The 14,847-nt window shown below is 37.9% G+C and overlaps 1 protein-coding gene across 6 annotated transcripts in view; it reads left to right on the top strand.

The window, feature by feature from the left end:
* The window catches only part of LOC123513378 (E3 ubiquitin-protein ligase Siah1-like), an 11,522-nt gene extending 1,099 nt beyond the window's left edge, over positions 1-10,423 (top strand). Inside the window, exons 1-7 of one of the 6 annotated variants that reach the window (XM_045270497.1) lie at positions 895-1,042; positions 1,725-1,862; positions 2,329-2,565; positions 3,157-3,396; positions 3,703-3,895; positions 6,377-6,556; positions 6,909-10,423. In XM_045270497.1, coding sequence (XP_045126432.1) covers positions 1,856-1,862; positions 2,329-2,565; positions 3,157-3,396; positions 3,703-3,895; positions 6,377-6,554 — 855 coding nt within the window. In that variant the 5' untranslated portion in view covers positions 895-1,042; positions 1,725-1,855 and the 3' untranslated portion in view covers positions 6,555-6,556; positions 6,909-10,423. Of the gene's footprint in view, positions 44-886; positions 1,043-1,680; positions 1,863-2,328; positions 2,566-3,156; positions 3,397-3,702; positions 3,896-4,492; positions 5,595-6,376; positions 6,557-6,908 lie in introns of those variants that run through there. The other 5 variants (XM_045270496.1, XM_045270500.1, XM_045270499.1 and 2 more) reach the window with 5 other exon arrangements.
* The last annotated feature ends 4,424 nt before the right edge of the window (positions 10,424-14,847 follow it).

Below are 14,847 nucleotides of genomic sequence, written 5' to 3'. Positions count from 1 at the left end.
ATTGAGAAAGAAAGATATTGCTCCGAGTTGTGTTGTGTGGCAGGTAAGTAAGGTAGTGTCATTAATCTTGAGACGCTGCCGTACCTGAGTAATATGAAAAAATGTTCAAGAGAATATGTGATCATGAAAAAAACACCATTTGAGTAATAAATTAGGGAATGAAAAGTTGAAGATGGGATATGTGAAATTAATAGGATGACAAGATACTACAGATAAATAATTGGTGTGCTGTAGTCTCGCATGAACTTTAAGGAACAGTACTATCAGAGTAATACACAAACACGATATACTGCTTATGTAAGAGGATGGTACGTCATGGAAACTCCCAAAAATGAGTAAAGATATGACAATGAAAAGTCAGAAAAATGTGATAAGGCAGCAATTAATCAACATGGAGTAGACAGTGAAAATAAATTGTATGCTTGCTATATCAATAAGTACGATAGTAAAAAAAAAAAAAAAAAGATATGCACAAACTGAAGATCAAAACAGCCCGTGCAAGGTATAGAAGATGCAAGGTATAGGAGATTGATAACGCTAATTAAGAGGTCTGCGATAACATTGATAAGAAATTAAGAAATGTTAATCTCTAGATGCAACTGAACTGATCAGTAAACAATATAAAATAGGATGACGAAGCTTAAAAAAAGAGGATATGCAGGAAAATAAAGTACTTAAAGAAATAAAATTAATAGGAGAAAGAAAACGGAGGGCAGATTATGAATGAAACCACTGCAACAAGATTATATAAGACTTTAAAGGGTATGAATATGATGTAAGGACAAAATTATATTAAAGAAACAACAGGGATAACACAGAGGGCACGTAATGAGGAAATGAACACCAAGACAAGGATAAAGAGGGACATAACATGGTAGGAAGAAGAAAGGGGCAAGAAAGCGGAGGAAGACTCGAGACTAGCACGGAAGAGGATTTAAGATTGGCGGGGCAGGAAGAAGGTGATCAATGGCGGCCAGGACTGTGTTGGCCGACCTGCTGGTGACTCACTCTGCCTCAGCACCAAAACAAACACTCCTATGAGGTAATCCCGACCTTCTGCCTCGCCTTTACACTAGGAAAAGTTGTATTCAGTCCCCATGAATGGCCGGGTATGGCTGTGGCGGCCTGGGTAGTGCCCCTGTACCCTGTGGTGTTAAGGATTACGTCATTCACCAAAACAATTTCCGTCCCCATGTAGCTTTCTGGTTGTTGACAGGTTATGCCCTGTACTTCCTCCGTAGTGGTGGTGTGGATGGGTGTTTTAAGGGATGATGAAGGGAAGGGAGCTGGGAAATGATCTAGAAGTGCCTAAGATGTTGGTGAAGTAAAGTCAGGCTGGGTTCGTCTTGAGGATTTCTTGTAGTACATGTTCTTAAAAGTTGTTATTTTGCCACCAATGTCCAAAAGTTCCCTGTGCTTTGAGTTTGCAGTCTGTATAAGGTCATGTAGTGAAGGGAGAGCAAGGGGATCACAGGAAAACACCATGAGATGCTACCGAAGGCAAGACTTGTCAAGATTTATCTCAAGATTCCTTGTGCTACATATTTCTCTTACTCGTCAGTTAGTAGCCAGGCCTGAGCTTACCCTGCTAGATGTCTGCTAGGTGTATTATCATGTTGTTATAGTACTTACTGTTTATTTAATGCATAAAGTACAAATACAATTGATAATTTTTTGTAGTTAGGATGAGAAAGATAATGTTCTGCAACACTATCATTGTCAAGCCCAAGAAGGTCGCTATTAGTGATTGTTTTCCACCACGATGAGCACCAGCAGAGCAGTGGTACATCATCAGTGACCTGGTGGTGGTGGTGTTGCTGGTGTGGTGTGTGAGAGGTGTGGTGCAGATTACCAAATGAGGAGTAAGTGAAGCTGTTGTTGGGTACAATTGTTATTGCTTAATATTTGTCTTCAATTCATGACTGCATATCCTAATAATGATCTCCATCATTTTATCAAGACCTATAATGTTACTGTGTCTTCTGATTAAGTATTTCCAAAATATTAATGGACAATGAAATACATGAAGCTTTTAAAACATTAGTTTCCCAAACTCTGGTGATCAGAAGTCACTGACCTGCTATTTAATCATATCAAATTTTGGTCATGTTTTTTTAACTGTGTCTAGCTAAAGAGACAATTGTTTAGAGTGATCCTGCTGTCAGCCATCTGCAGGAAGGTGGAATGTTGCACCTCGGTGCTGGTGGTTTACATTGTTTGTGATTAGTGTGCATCTGTGTTGTCACAGGGTTATTTAGTTTTTATAAGAGTGTGTGCTGCTAGAAAACCTTGACATAACTCTGACTAATGTTGTATTTTACCTTGCAGAAACTAAGCTTGCAAATATGAGTGCATTTGCAAGTAAAAGTGGGAGGGCTGTGCACCCTCAGTCCCCACCCTCTGGTGCTCCGCCGGGGGGCAACACAGAGCTAGCCAGCTTATTTGAGTGTCCTGTGTGTTTTGACTATGTACTGCCTCCCATCCTGCAGTGCCAGAGTGGCCACCTTGTATGTGCCAACTGCCGCCCTAAACTCACCTGCTGTCCAACATGCCGGGGACCCTTAGGTCAGTACTAGTGGCTCTTGAGTTCAGTTGAGTTGTAAGTCAGAAGATCAGTCAGGGGCTCTCCCTCATGTGTTTGCCTTGCTGGCGGGGTCTTTGGATTTGTTCACGTTTCAGTGATTTTTGCTATTGTTTTCTGTTTCCGTTTCCGTCTTTTCCATTATTTTCCAAAATTTATGTGTGGTTACTTTTATTTCTTTTATGGCATTGTTACATCCTCCATTCATTTTTTATATGGCTGTTTGATCTTCCTTTTTTTTTGTGGTCTGTTCAAGATACCAAAGAAGAAAGTATATATGTTAGATTTTCACTTTCATTTATACCTATTATTCTGTTTTATAAACCTATTTCCTTTTATGTTACATTGTTAAGTTCACATTCTTTTAAACCTGCTAACTGTTTTTGCAGAGTTTATCATGCAAGAATTTTTTAAATATCATTGGTAAAGCTACATTTGTCAAAACACTATTTCTTATCAATATATCAAGCCATGGAATGATCCTTAGAAAAGATTAGATTTGATATGTGTAGATATTTGTTATTATTGAAGTACTTAATGTTCCATCATGATAATCGGTTGATATTGTGTTATAGGGAATATAAGAAATCTGGCCATGGAGAAGGTGGCCTCTACGGTAATGTTTCCCTGCAAATACTCCTCCTCGGGCTGCTCCGCCACTCTGCTCCACACAGACAAGACAGAACACGAAGACACCTGTGAGTTTCGGCCGTACATGTGTCCCTGTCCCGGTGCCTCGTGCAAGTGGCAAGGCTCCCTGGAGCAGGTCATGCCACACCTCATGAGCGTCCACAAGAGCATCACCACTCTGCAAGGTGAGTGTGTCCTGCTGACACTGAACTCGTGTTGCAAAAATAGTGCATGTGTCCATCTTTGAGTTTTAATGCACAGAAAATTATTTGTGCTGTTTTGTAATAGTAATGCATGTACTTTTTTCAGTGCCTGTGATGTTTTCCTGTATGCTGGTAGATGTGACACAACACATAAAATGTACTTTGATTATATGAAATGTCTTAAAGAAAAGAAAATCATTGTTTCTTGAGTACTTTTACAGTTGATATACATCAATATATGAAATTATGATTGATTTTGTTACAAAGATGCATGACTTGTGGTTGCAGGAGAGGACATTGTGTTCCTGGCAACAGACATCAACCTGCCTGGTGCAGTGGACTGGGTCATGATGCAGAGTTGCTTTGGCCACCACTTCATGTTAGTACTGGAGAAGCAAGAGAAGTTTGACGGCCACCAACAGTTCTTTGCCATCGTGCAGCTCATTGGTTCCAGGAAACAGGCAGAAAACTTTGCATACAGGTAGTGTTTAAGTACAATTGATCTTGTTTTTGTTATTGACAGACTCACTGCAGGAAAGATGCCAGTTATAAATGGTTGTAGGACAAAGAGACACTTGTTGCTCCACTCCATATTGAGTTTATTTAGTAATGTCACCAAACAGTGGCAATCATAAGAGAAAAATATTATTTTGTATTTATAATTTTTAAATTTTTGCATTATATGTTGGTTTGGAGGCTTTGGAAAGATGAATATACATATAAAAAAGATTTACTTTGTTCTAACTTTGATATGTTAGGAAGGTGGGATGTGCATCAGCTCTGGCATGACATTTTATCCTGAGTGTTTAGTCAGTAGAGGTGTTTGAATTGTTAATGATATAATAAAATGAGTATTTTCTCTTTATGTACTAGTAAGTTCATCACATTTTGAAGCAGGTGTTACATACTTATTAGTTATTTCTTTCCTTAACTTCTAAAGGGCAAGAGGCTGCCATAGCCACTTTCCCAGCCAAGGACCTGATACAATTATAACTACTTTGTGATCTTTATGCTAAATTTAGCTTCTGGGTGTGAGTTAGTTAGGTTAATCTTTCAGTCTCTGCTCCACTCTTACCAGTTCAGATACAGAGAGAGTGATTCTGAGGAGTGTGATTCCCTGCCCTCTCCCTGTCCTTCCTCCTCAACTCCATGTACGTTACATTTCACTACTTGCTACTCATCTTAGTGGTAGTGCAGTATGGTAGGAACTTGATAAACTAATTAGATTATTTGAAGAGAGGTCAGGGGAGCCATTTTCATTAGGTGTTAGCCATATCCAATCAGGCAACACTGAGGTATAGAAGGTAAGTAACTCACTCCTCCAAATGTTTCTCCTCTTCACCTCACTGTTTCTCCATAACTACTGGATGGCATCGTTAGAGAGTGGAAGACTTAGTGGTGAGGACAAAGTTTATTTCATTTGTTCTTCCATTGTAGGCTGAGTTTGTGTGTGTGAATACATGCTATTTTCAATGTTTAATCCTCTAGAGGTTAAGGACTGTGCATCTGTCTAATGTCTGTATTCAGAAATGCAGTCTCCTCTCAGTACGATAATTTTCCAAGGCCACAGAGACAAGAGAGTTTCTCCTTTTAATAAACTAGAATTCTTATTAATTTATCACCAGAACGAAAAAAATACTCTCGAAAACATGATCATCTTCAACTGGAGCCTTTGGAAAGTAGTGATAGTGAGAGAGCAATCTGTTTCAGAATATGGAGCTCGAAATAGCACATTGTTATCTTCAAAAAGGGCACAGCCAAGACAATTTGTTGGATTGACTATACACCTTCATATGCATTCCTTGTCATACACTCCAAGATTTTAAGAATGTGCTGCGTGAGAGTTGTTAACACGGCAGTTTCGATAGCATGACCTGAGGGAAGAGTTGATTTATCTCTGCCACTCAATAACAAATCTGTCCCTTCCTGTAAAATATCCTGCTCTAGGCAATACCTTGGGCATTGCCTGGAACGTACCTGGTGAGTATCACGGCAATGGAAACAATAAGCAGCAGTATTGCAATGCTCCTCAGAATGTGAGTCTAATGCTGAGCAGTTACTGCATCGAGAAGTTTCCTTGCAGGAACTTTTACCATGACCGTACCCATAGCATGAGAAACACTGAAGAGGGCGAGAAACAAAACGCCTCACCTAAGATTGATAGGACCGATATGAACACGGTCAAGAAGGATGGAACCAAAAAAGGTGAGAAGGACCATGTTGGAGGAATTCCTCTTCTTAGTCAGCTTTTGGACTGAGCTAGGACACATAGCCAGTATTTCCTCTTCAGGGAACTCAAAAAGGTCCTGACTACGAACACAACCTTTTCTATAATTAAAAGTGGGATGAGCCTTCACGGTCTCAAACATGCTGTCAGTAGGGCATGGGAGATGTTGCAACATCCTCGCCTGCGTAATATCTTTAGCTTGCACGAGCACCCCCTTACCGTACTTCTTCAGATTTCCCTCAGGAATTGTGCCGATTTTTTGGCAAGGTCGCAACACTGCTATCATTGTCTTATTGGAAGAAATAATTAGAGAGGAGACATCTTCAGTCCTCTTTTGTTGCCTCTTTGACTTTACAGTTTGCAGGAAAAGCAGTGACAATTCTTCCAACCCAGCTGTGTGTGTCCTACACATAGGAAAGCATTGAAGGAGATTAATGTATATTTATAGCTACTTTTATGGGAGGCATACATCTTGTGATAATTTTGTATTCAAACATGTTGCATCCCTTTTCTCCTTGTACGTATATATCATCTTTCTTATCAGCTTTGCATACTTTATATTAAAAAGTAAATGTCACTTTAGTCCCATCTAAAATGCTAAGGTATATAATTCTGTGTGGTGATGGTAGTGACTATTTGTGACAAGATGTTCTCTTACTGCACACATTAACATATTGTGGAAGCATCTATATTGGGAAACATTCTTGTATAATCATGTGACATTTTTGTTGGCAGATTGGAATTGAATGGACCAAGAAGGAGACTCACCTGGGAAGCCACACCCCGATCCATACACGAAGGCGTTCAGTCAGCCATCATGAACTCCGACTGCCTGGTGTTTGATACCTCCATTGCCCAGTTGTTTGCAGACAATGGCAACTTAGGGATAAATGTCACAATATCCATGTGCTGAAGGTAGGATGACGGGTCGTGATTTGATCATATTTTTTTCTTTGAAAGTGTCAGTAGCTTGATTGTTAGGTTACTGTTGGTGACCTGTCTCTTCTGTCACATTTCATGATCTGTGATATTGCTGAACAGGAATTAAGATTTCATGTTCTATGTTAGTGAAATGTAAATTTGAATGTACAAATTTTAATTTTGTTAACAGTTTTGTATTTCCTTAATGTTGAAACATATGCTCGGTTAAATTTGATACACATTACTCCTAACATGCTGAGTTCAGTATATGAAGAAACATATAAGATAATAATCTTGATCTGCAACAGGTGGCTAAGCAATGTATTGACATCAGACTTTGTTTCAGGTTATCACTTCTGGAATGTTTATCAACCAGAAGAGACTGTTTCTGCTCAAAGTTTATGGGTGATAGGACATTTTTCTCCATTAAGGATTTTCAGGATTTTCAACTCCCGGCCTAAGTAAAGGTGAAGGGGTTGTACCATAAAGAGACTAGATTTGTGACATGCCCGAAGTGGAGTGCTTCATTTCATCAAATTCGACATCACCGTTCTGCTCCAGGATGTTGAGTTGGTTGTATACACTGTCAAAGAAATCCCTTCCTATGGTGCCATGTACCCCTACAGCAGGTACTTCCTAAGAGATCTTCTACACTCAGACAAGACCAAGTACAACTCCAGTTCATTATTTTTTCATTATGATATAAGGACTTTTGTAAATAGCATTTCAAAGAGTTTAAAAAAGGCTATTGGTTAAGCAACAAAAAAAAATCTTTTTCATCATGACTTCATTTAATAAATTACAAATCATCATATTTATTAATTTATTTCTCTGTGGAATCTACACAGTGCACTTTTATTTTGCTATCATACTCTATGAAGAAAATCTAGTAAACTGCACTTTAAATATATATGTTATTATTTCTGATTATGGATCAGACTAATTACTGTTAAGATTACTCTGCCATTCATCACCTTTGTAATGTTTATTTTTGCTTTACATCACGGCCACTGAGGTAATGGCTAAGGTGTTCCTATGAATAATACAGATTGCCGACACTTTCTTAGCTAAGTGTTCATGGCTATGATATGCTGTCTTAGAAAGTGTGAGGTGTCACGTAGATAACAATGCACTCCAGACCAGTGATCAGTGATGAATGGGAACTCTGCTGTAGTACCTCAGTTTCCTGGACTTTTCCTTTGCTTACTACAGAGATTATAGCTCAGAGAGAACAGGAACTGGGTTTTCTTGCTGCTATGATGTTATTAATAAATACAGGTGGGATGAGAGGTAATGTGTGAGTGAAACGCCTCAGTCAGAGGAGTTTTCTTGCTGCTATGATGTTATTATTAATACAAGCGGGATGCCAGGTAATGTGTGGATGGAGCTCCTCGGCCAGAGAATTTTATACGTAAACGTTGGTGTGCAGATCTTGAATTCTTAACTGGAAACCCAGAGTGATGCACGTTTTGGCAGCTTATTACTGGACTCGCTTGACTACCTTTTCTGCCTTGTGATATATGTACAGTTTTGTGTAAGGTGCATGAAATCTTGTAGCTCATATCGATATTTGTGATGAAAAAGTGACAGGTGAGTCTGCTGTCAGAGGTCAGATTTATCTTCTGTGTCCAGTTAATTGAGGTACTTGAGTATGAAAGTGAGTGTAAGATATTGTATTGTGCTTAGTTATGTACAGCCAAAGTTGTTGCCATTTATTTCTTAATTTCAATGGGAGAAGCAATATTTTGTAAATTTTACAGACCCTTTCAATCATAGAAAAGCTACTTTTATTGAAAGTGTATTATTGTATTTCGTTGAAAATCAAGATGTTTAAGACATTGATATGATATATTTGATGCCTTACAAGATGCTACTTCATAGATGCAATCTAATAAAAAATATGAAAATAATTCTGCAAGATGATGTTCCTGCCACTTCATGGTGAAGTCTGTCTCCATTGCTCCTCTGGTTTTGATGATATGGCATTGGCAGTAAATTCATTTTCTTCAGCTGGAAATATAGGTATGTTTGTGGACTCCCAGCTAGAATTTGACATTTAACATTATATAACCAGCTTTGTTTCTCAAGAGACAGTTTAACATTGATAATTAAGTCATTCTAAAACCACACCAAAGCTGCTCTTCAGCTTAAGTGGAGGCTATATGAAGAAGCTGTTAGTGTCAGTAAGTTAGGTTTGATTGTGGTCTACACATAAAAGTAGTAATCCATATTTATTCTCAAAAATGCTTTGTATTCAAGGTGGTGCTAGTCATATTGACATTTCATTGAGAGGACTATGTTGCCATCCATCGTGAGTTTGATTAGGCACAATGTTGATATTGGACGATGTCTTTTGATATTAAGTATGCAGCTGAAAAGTATTGATGTGTTATGATGTAAATGAGATGAAGTATTTTTTTATCCCAAAGCTGACCACTTGACATTATCTTGCAAGGAGCTTGGTGATTCTTTGGAGTAACTTGAAAATGTGTGTCTTGTAATGCATCAAATACAGTATGTCATGACCAATAGTTTTTGGTTTCCAAGGTTACATGTGATTTATTTCATGGTATCAACCATTCTTCCATAAAGCTTTCACTAAAACTAAGTTATACTGCCTAACAAACAGTAGTGAGCAATAGTGTATAATACATATATTATTTTCTTTCTATTCCAGTAAGATGGAGGAAATGTTGCCAACTTAGAGAAAACATAGATTATGAATCCTAGACGATTCTTTCCTTCAAAACTTATGTTCAGAGGCAAAGTTCCTAGACAATTTTATGCTACCAAGTGTCACTGGCAAGACACTCAGCCAATCATGGGGGAAGTAGAGTGTGAAAATGCCTCTTGTATTTTGTGGAAATGTTTCATGAATACATAGCCCGAGATGACTAGCTACTTGAATCACACACTATTGGCTTTGTCTTTGTTATGTGAAATTTCCTGCAGTCATTCATCATTGGTCTCTAGAGATTGACACATGTCACGTTCACTTTTAATGAAGTATTAGAGGGATGTGTTGTGAATGTACATTAGCAAGTAGCACTACTACCACTGGCTAAGCCTATTAGAGAATTGACAGGGCATTATATGATCTGCCTGAGGATTATAAATTTAAGAGGAAAAGTTTTTGTTTTTTAGTTTGTGGTGATAAAATTATTTGAAAATTTTTCCAAAGAAAGATTTAGTTCATATGTTGCGTCATATACTTTAGGAGTAATTGTTTTATTTATTTTACTAACATAGTTTCATTCAAAAAGAAAGCTTATATACATCTGACGTCTTTTGTGCTCCTTTTTAAAAGCTTTTTGTGTTATCTCAAGGGAGTCCAAGCATATGCATTTATATACTTTTATTGTGGTCCGGTAAGACACACCGTGAAAAATGTGTGGAAATCTCATGTACTTAGTCTATTATTTATAGAACAAAAAAATGTCTACTAGGATTGGATGTGGTTAGCAACAGAGGTTTGTGGAGTAGAGTGTGTTTGTACCTTTGTGCTTTTGTTACTAGGAGTTGTCCGAGGTGTGGTAGTGTAGATAGCACGGAGGGCACTTCATCCCCCCCTGGTGTCCTCACCCAACAGGGCTCCTCCTAGTGACCCGTGGAGGTGGGTCCTCACGGGACTCATTCCACAACTCCTACAAACTATTTCTCTACACATTGACAAAGGAACAACATCAAAGAGAAATAAATACAGTTGTTTTTTAAGCTATCCACCAAAGGGAGACACATTTTGAAATTTGTCAACATATATATTTGTAGTAATCACTAAGTATTACACTACTATAAATGCGGTATTGCAAATGCTGTGTTTATTGAATATATTTTTTAAGTGAATAAAAAGCACTAAACCATTATTTTCTTAATGATAAAACATTGATGTGTTCATTGGAGTTCTCCTTCCCTTTGTATTCATATCCAAGAATAGAATATGCTGATGATTACAACTACTGTAGATGTTATACTCAAATGATGTACAGTAGTTGAAATAACATTTTGGTATATAAATGCTACAAGATAATGAGAGTACAATTGCACTCTGTAGAGACTAGACAACAGAGATCGTTTAGTGCTGAGGACTGAGGTGAGCACATTGCATGGTGAGTGACTCACTTTTTGAAGAAATATCCTCAGATATGGAAATTCATTGTCATTTGCAGAAAACTTTAATCAAATTACTTTCCTGAGGAAATACATGTTCATAAATTATATATATATATATATATATATATATATATATATATATATATATATATATATATATATATATATATATATATATATATATATATATATATATATATATATATATATATATATATATATATATATATATAATGTAAATAAACTCATTCTGAATTATATATATATATATATATATATATATATATATATATATATATATATATATATATATATATATATATGTCAGAATGAGTTTATTTACAATTTACACCAGGGCCATTTCTAGCTATAGGTGGACTAGGTGATTGCTTAGGGCTCCCAAGGCACCAGAGGGCCCCCAGGGTAGCTTGGAGATCATAAATTTCCTAAGTCACCCAGGGGCCCCAATGAAAAGGTAAAATTTCCCTTTGGAAATTTGTAATAGTTTCTTGCATCTTTGTAGACCTCCTAAAGGGCCAGGAATTGCTTCATCACAGTTTGACAAACCCCCTCCAAACAGCATCTTGCCTAGGGGCCCCATAAGGCTAGAAACAGTCCTGATTTACACTGTTATTGAGAGTGGCAACCAGCCAACATTTTTTTTTTTTTTTTTTTTTTTTTTTTTTTACTCTTCAAACATAGCAATATTTCAGTCCTTGCCACACCAGCTCATCTCTGTTTCTGTCTTGCTGCTCTCCACCCTGCCAATGCTTCCCACTGAAACCTGCCGCCTGCTCCTGGTGACTGCAGGTTGTGTGTAGGTTGCTGGCTGCAAGAAAGGTTATGTTTATCGGTGTTGGAAATAATGGGTTTTTTGCTTCATTTTCTTTCTCTTTCTCTTTTTTTTTTTTTTTCTATTATGCCTCTCTCTTACAAGTTAGTTAGGTCAAGTTTTACTTCAAGACTATATATTATATAACTTAATTTTTCTGTTTTTCCATGACTTTCTTTTCTTTCCTCAAGTTAGGTTAAGTCAAGTCAAGTTTCACCCTTTGACAATATACAACTCTACCTTTTTTTTCATATTTTTGCCTCTGAAGTTAATTTTTCTTTCAATTTCTATATTTTTTCACACCAAACAAGATTAGATCGGATTAACTTGCAATGTACAACTTTTCTTATAGTTTATGTAAGTTAAATTCTCCCTACTTATTTCTACATTTCCTTACATCAAACAACATTAGATCAGATTAACTTTCATTATACAAGTTGCCTTTTGATTTCTCCCACGTTAATTTTTCTCTACGTATTTCTACATTTCCTCATGCCAAACAACATTAGATTAGATAAGTTACAATATTTAGCTTCTCTTTCTTTTTTTTCACAAAGTTGACTTTTCCTAAGAATTTCTGAATCGGGGTTTTCTTGGATCTAACTACTATTATTACTACCGTTACTTGTACTATTACTATTGCTGTGATGATAATGGTGATAGGTAAAGATGCTTTCTACTACTACTATTCTCGAAGCAGTCTTTCATTCCCTCACACCAGCTAGTCAGCCAGAACTATTACTATTTTTCCTTACTACTATCATTGTTCAAGTCTAAAGATATTGTAGATGCTGATAAAAGATAACTGAAAAGCCATGAAAAAGTGGAAAAAAAAGTTAATAAGCAAAGATACAGCTCGAGTAAGATCTCAGAAACCTTCGAGACTGTGTTCGGAATGTCAGTCTTCACCCAGTGTTCGCCAGTGACGCATTAACAGTGGTGGAAAGGAGAAGCAAGTTCATCTCACCTCACTCGCCCCTTCTCGCGTACACTCCAGTTGAGTACACTCAGTACAGTTACACCCAATATTATTTGTCTTTAGTTGTGCACTTTGATATACTCAATCAACCCACACGCCCGTAAATCACGTAATTCCATATATAACTTCTTTTTTATGCAACCAAATCACCATAGTCATGGTTGGAATAGTTGCTCCCTCTCAAAACACATAATATGAAAGTCGTCGATTCTACCCCTATGACTAGCTTTGCTGAGAGAGAGAGAGAGAGAGAGAGAGAGAGAGATTAAGGTGAGGGAATGGAGGGCTTAGTAACTTGTCCAGTCGGAACATTGTCAAGCCACACCGTAAGACATCGCCAAACTCCACAGAAGTGATGGATTGTGTGTCTAATATTTATCAATAGAGAGTAGTTGAACTTATAAGGTTTTAAGAGTGTTTTTAAAGTTCTAGTAACAGATAAAATTTCTACATCATTTAAAAGATAAATATTCTTGGGAATCCGGCCAGTCATTTATTTTCGTGGCCTTGGAAAACAAGCGTGGTACGAGAGCGGAGCGTTTTTCAAGTTCTAGTGACAGATTAAGAATATTTCTGCATTATTAACCGGAGAAACTCTCTTGGGCTAGTAATTTCTGTGGTCTTGGAAAATGTATAATCGTGGTGGGAGAGCAGAGCGTTTTAGAATACGACTCTTTAATAGTGACGCAGGTTCTCAAGGATATTTTTATAGTTCTAGTGATATATAAACGAGAGAGAGAGAGAGAGAGAGAGAGAGAGAGAGAGAGAGAGAGAGAGAGAGAGAGAATCCTATGTTGAGCAGCTCGCCTCTTACAAGTCACCATACGCGCGAGAAAACACACACACACACCTAATAATGATAATGATACTGCTGCTGCTGCTATTATTACTACTAGTATTATTAGTACACTCTGTCACACAGTTTCATTCCACATCTGTTTCTCCTATCACTACACTTAATGCATATAAGGCAGGCATCAGCAGGAAACACTGAGAATTGAAGGCAATGTTGACGAGTTGACACGGAGAGGGACGGGAGTTGGCGGGGCGGGATCTGGGTCCTGGTCATTATGGGCACCGAGCGGTCTGAACGGAGCATACATAACCATTGCCTTACTTATCACAGTAATGGGCTATTTATGTATTTTGGTGGTTCATTCTGGCTTTGCTTCACTCTCTGAGTCTGGAAACACAGGGGCATGTAGGCAAACATTGGTGGACTGACCTTTGGGGAAGACACTGCTGAGGTGCAACTGTGACCCAATATTTACGTACGTAATTCATTTAAAAAATCGCCAGAAGAAAAAAGTCACCCAGACTGAAATGCACTGCACTTTTAAACACAACAAATAATTTAACTAATAACCAAAACATAATAACCTAACCGGGTCAATTGTTTACATAGCGATCTCCACCGAACTGTGTTTGTTTGAAAATAACGGCGCCACAAACACATCATAATGTCGAGATGGAAAGCACAGCCATACTTCATCATGTTACATTTTCTGAATACGAAAAATATTTGATTTCCAGACATATAAAAAAAACACAGATTCCTCGTCGTATAAAGATTTTTGTTTTCTATTCTGGAACCGTAAAAAAAAAAAATTTTGAAAATGAGATGAGTTACACTAAATTTTATGAAATATCATTAATTGGGTCATGTTTTTCATATTTTTAAGACTTACATCAAGCACCAAAACAATCCTAGGCGTTGTAATAAAAAAAACTTTTATTTTAAGCAGTGACTTTAACGTTATTTTTTCGTTAAATCAAAACACATCTAGACTGGAATCTATTGCGGCTTGAAACTTGCTTCACTATGCTGATAACAAATCTGATATCGGAACAATGCCAACTCCATTAATAAAAAAATATATTCTTATCTTTATGCCGAGTTGGGTTTTTTTGCACGTTTGGTGAGTGACTTCCCCTCCCCATTCCTCATTCTAACACTTTACCTCTCCCTTCCATCTCCTTCTCCTTCACCTCCTCTTACACTAGGAGTTCCGAAAACACATAGAAATACATGCAAAACCCGAGAACGTACGTTTAAAGAATTGTGCGTGTCTGTAGCAGGGGCAGGTGGCTCCGGAGTGAGCGGGGCGGAGGTGGAGCTGGTTGGGTGAGGGACGGAGCAGGAGGGGGCTGGAGCGGGGAGGTGATTGGTGGAGAGGGTAGTGGACGAAGTAGGAGTGGGGTGGTGATTGGTAGGATGGGTACGGGTGTGTGATGGTAGTGGTGGTGTGGTGTGGCGTGGCGGTAGTGATGGTGGTGGTACGTGTGGCGGTAGTGATGGTGGTGTGGTGTGGTATTATGTGTGATGGTGTGGCGTGGCAGTGGTGGTATGTTGTGCTTCTGTGT

This window comes from Portunus trituberculatus, chromosome 36 (genome assembly GCF_017591435.1).
Source record: "Portunus trituberculatus isolate SZX2019 chromosome 36, ASM1759143v1, whole genome shotgun sequence".
NCBI classification, from domain to species: Eukaryota; Metazoa; Arthropoda; class Malacostraca; order Decapoda; family Portunidae; genus Portunus; species Portunus trituberculatus.
The sequence above is the reverse complement of the archived record's forward strand: the minus strand, read 5'-3'. Positions and strand labels throughout refer to the sequence as shown.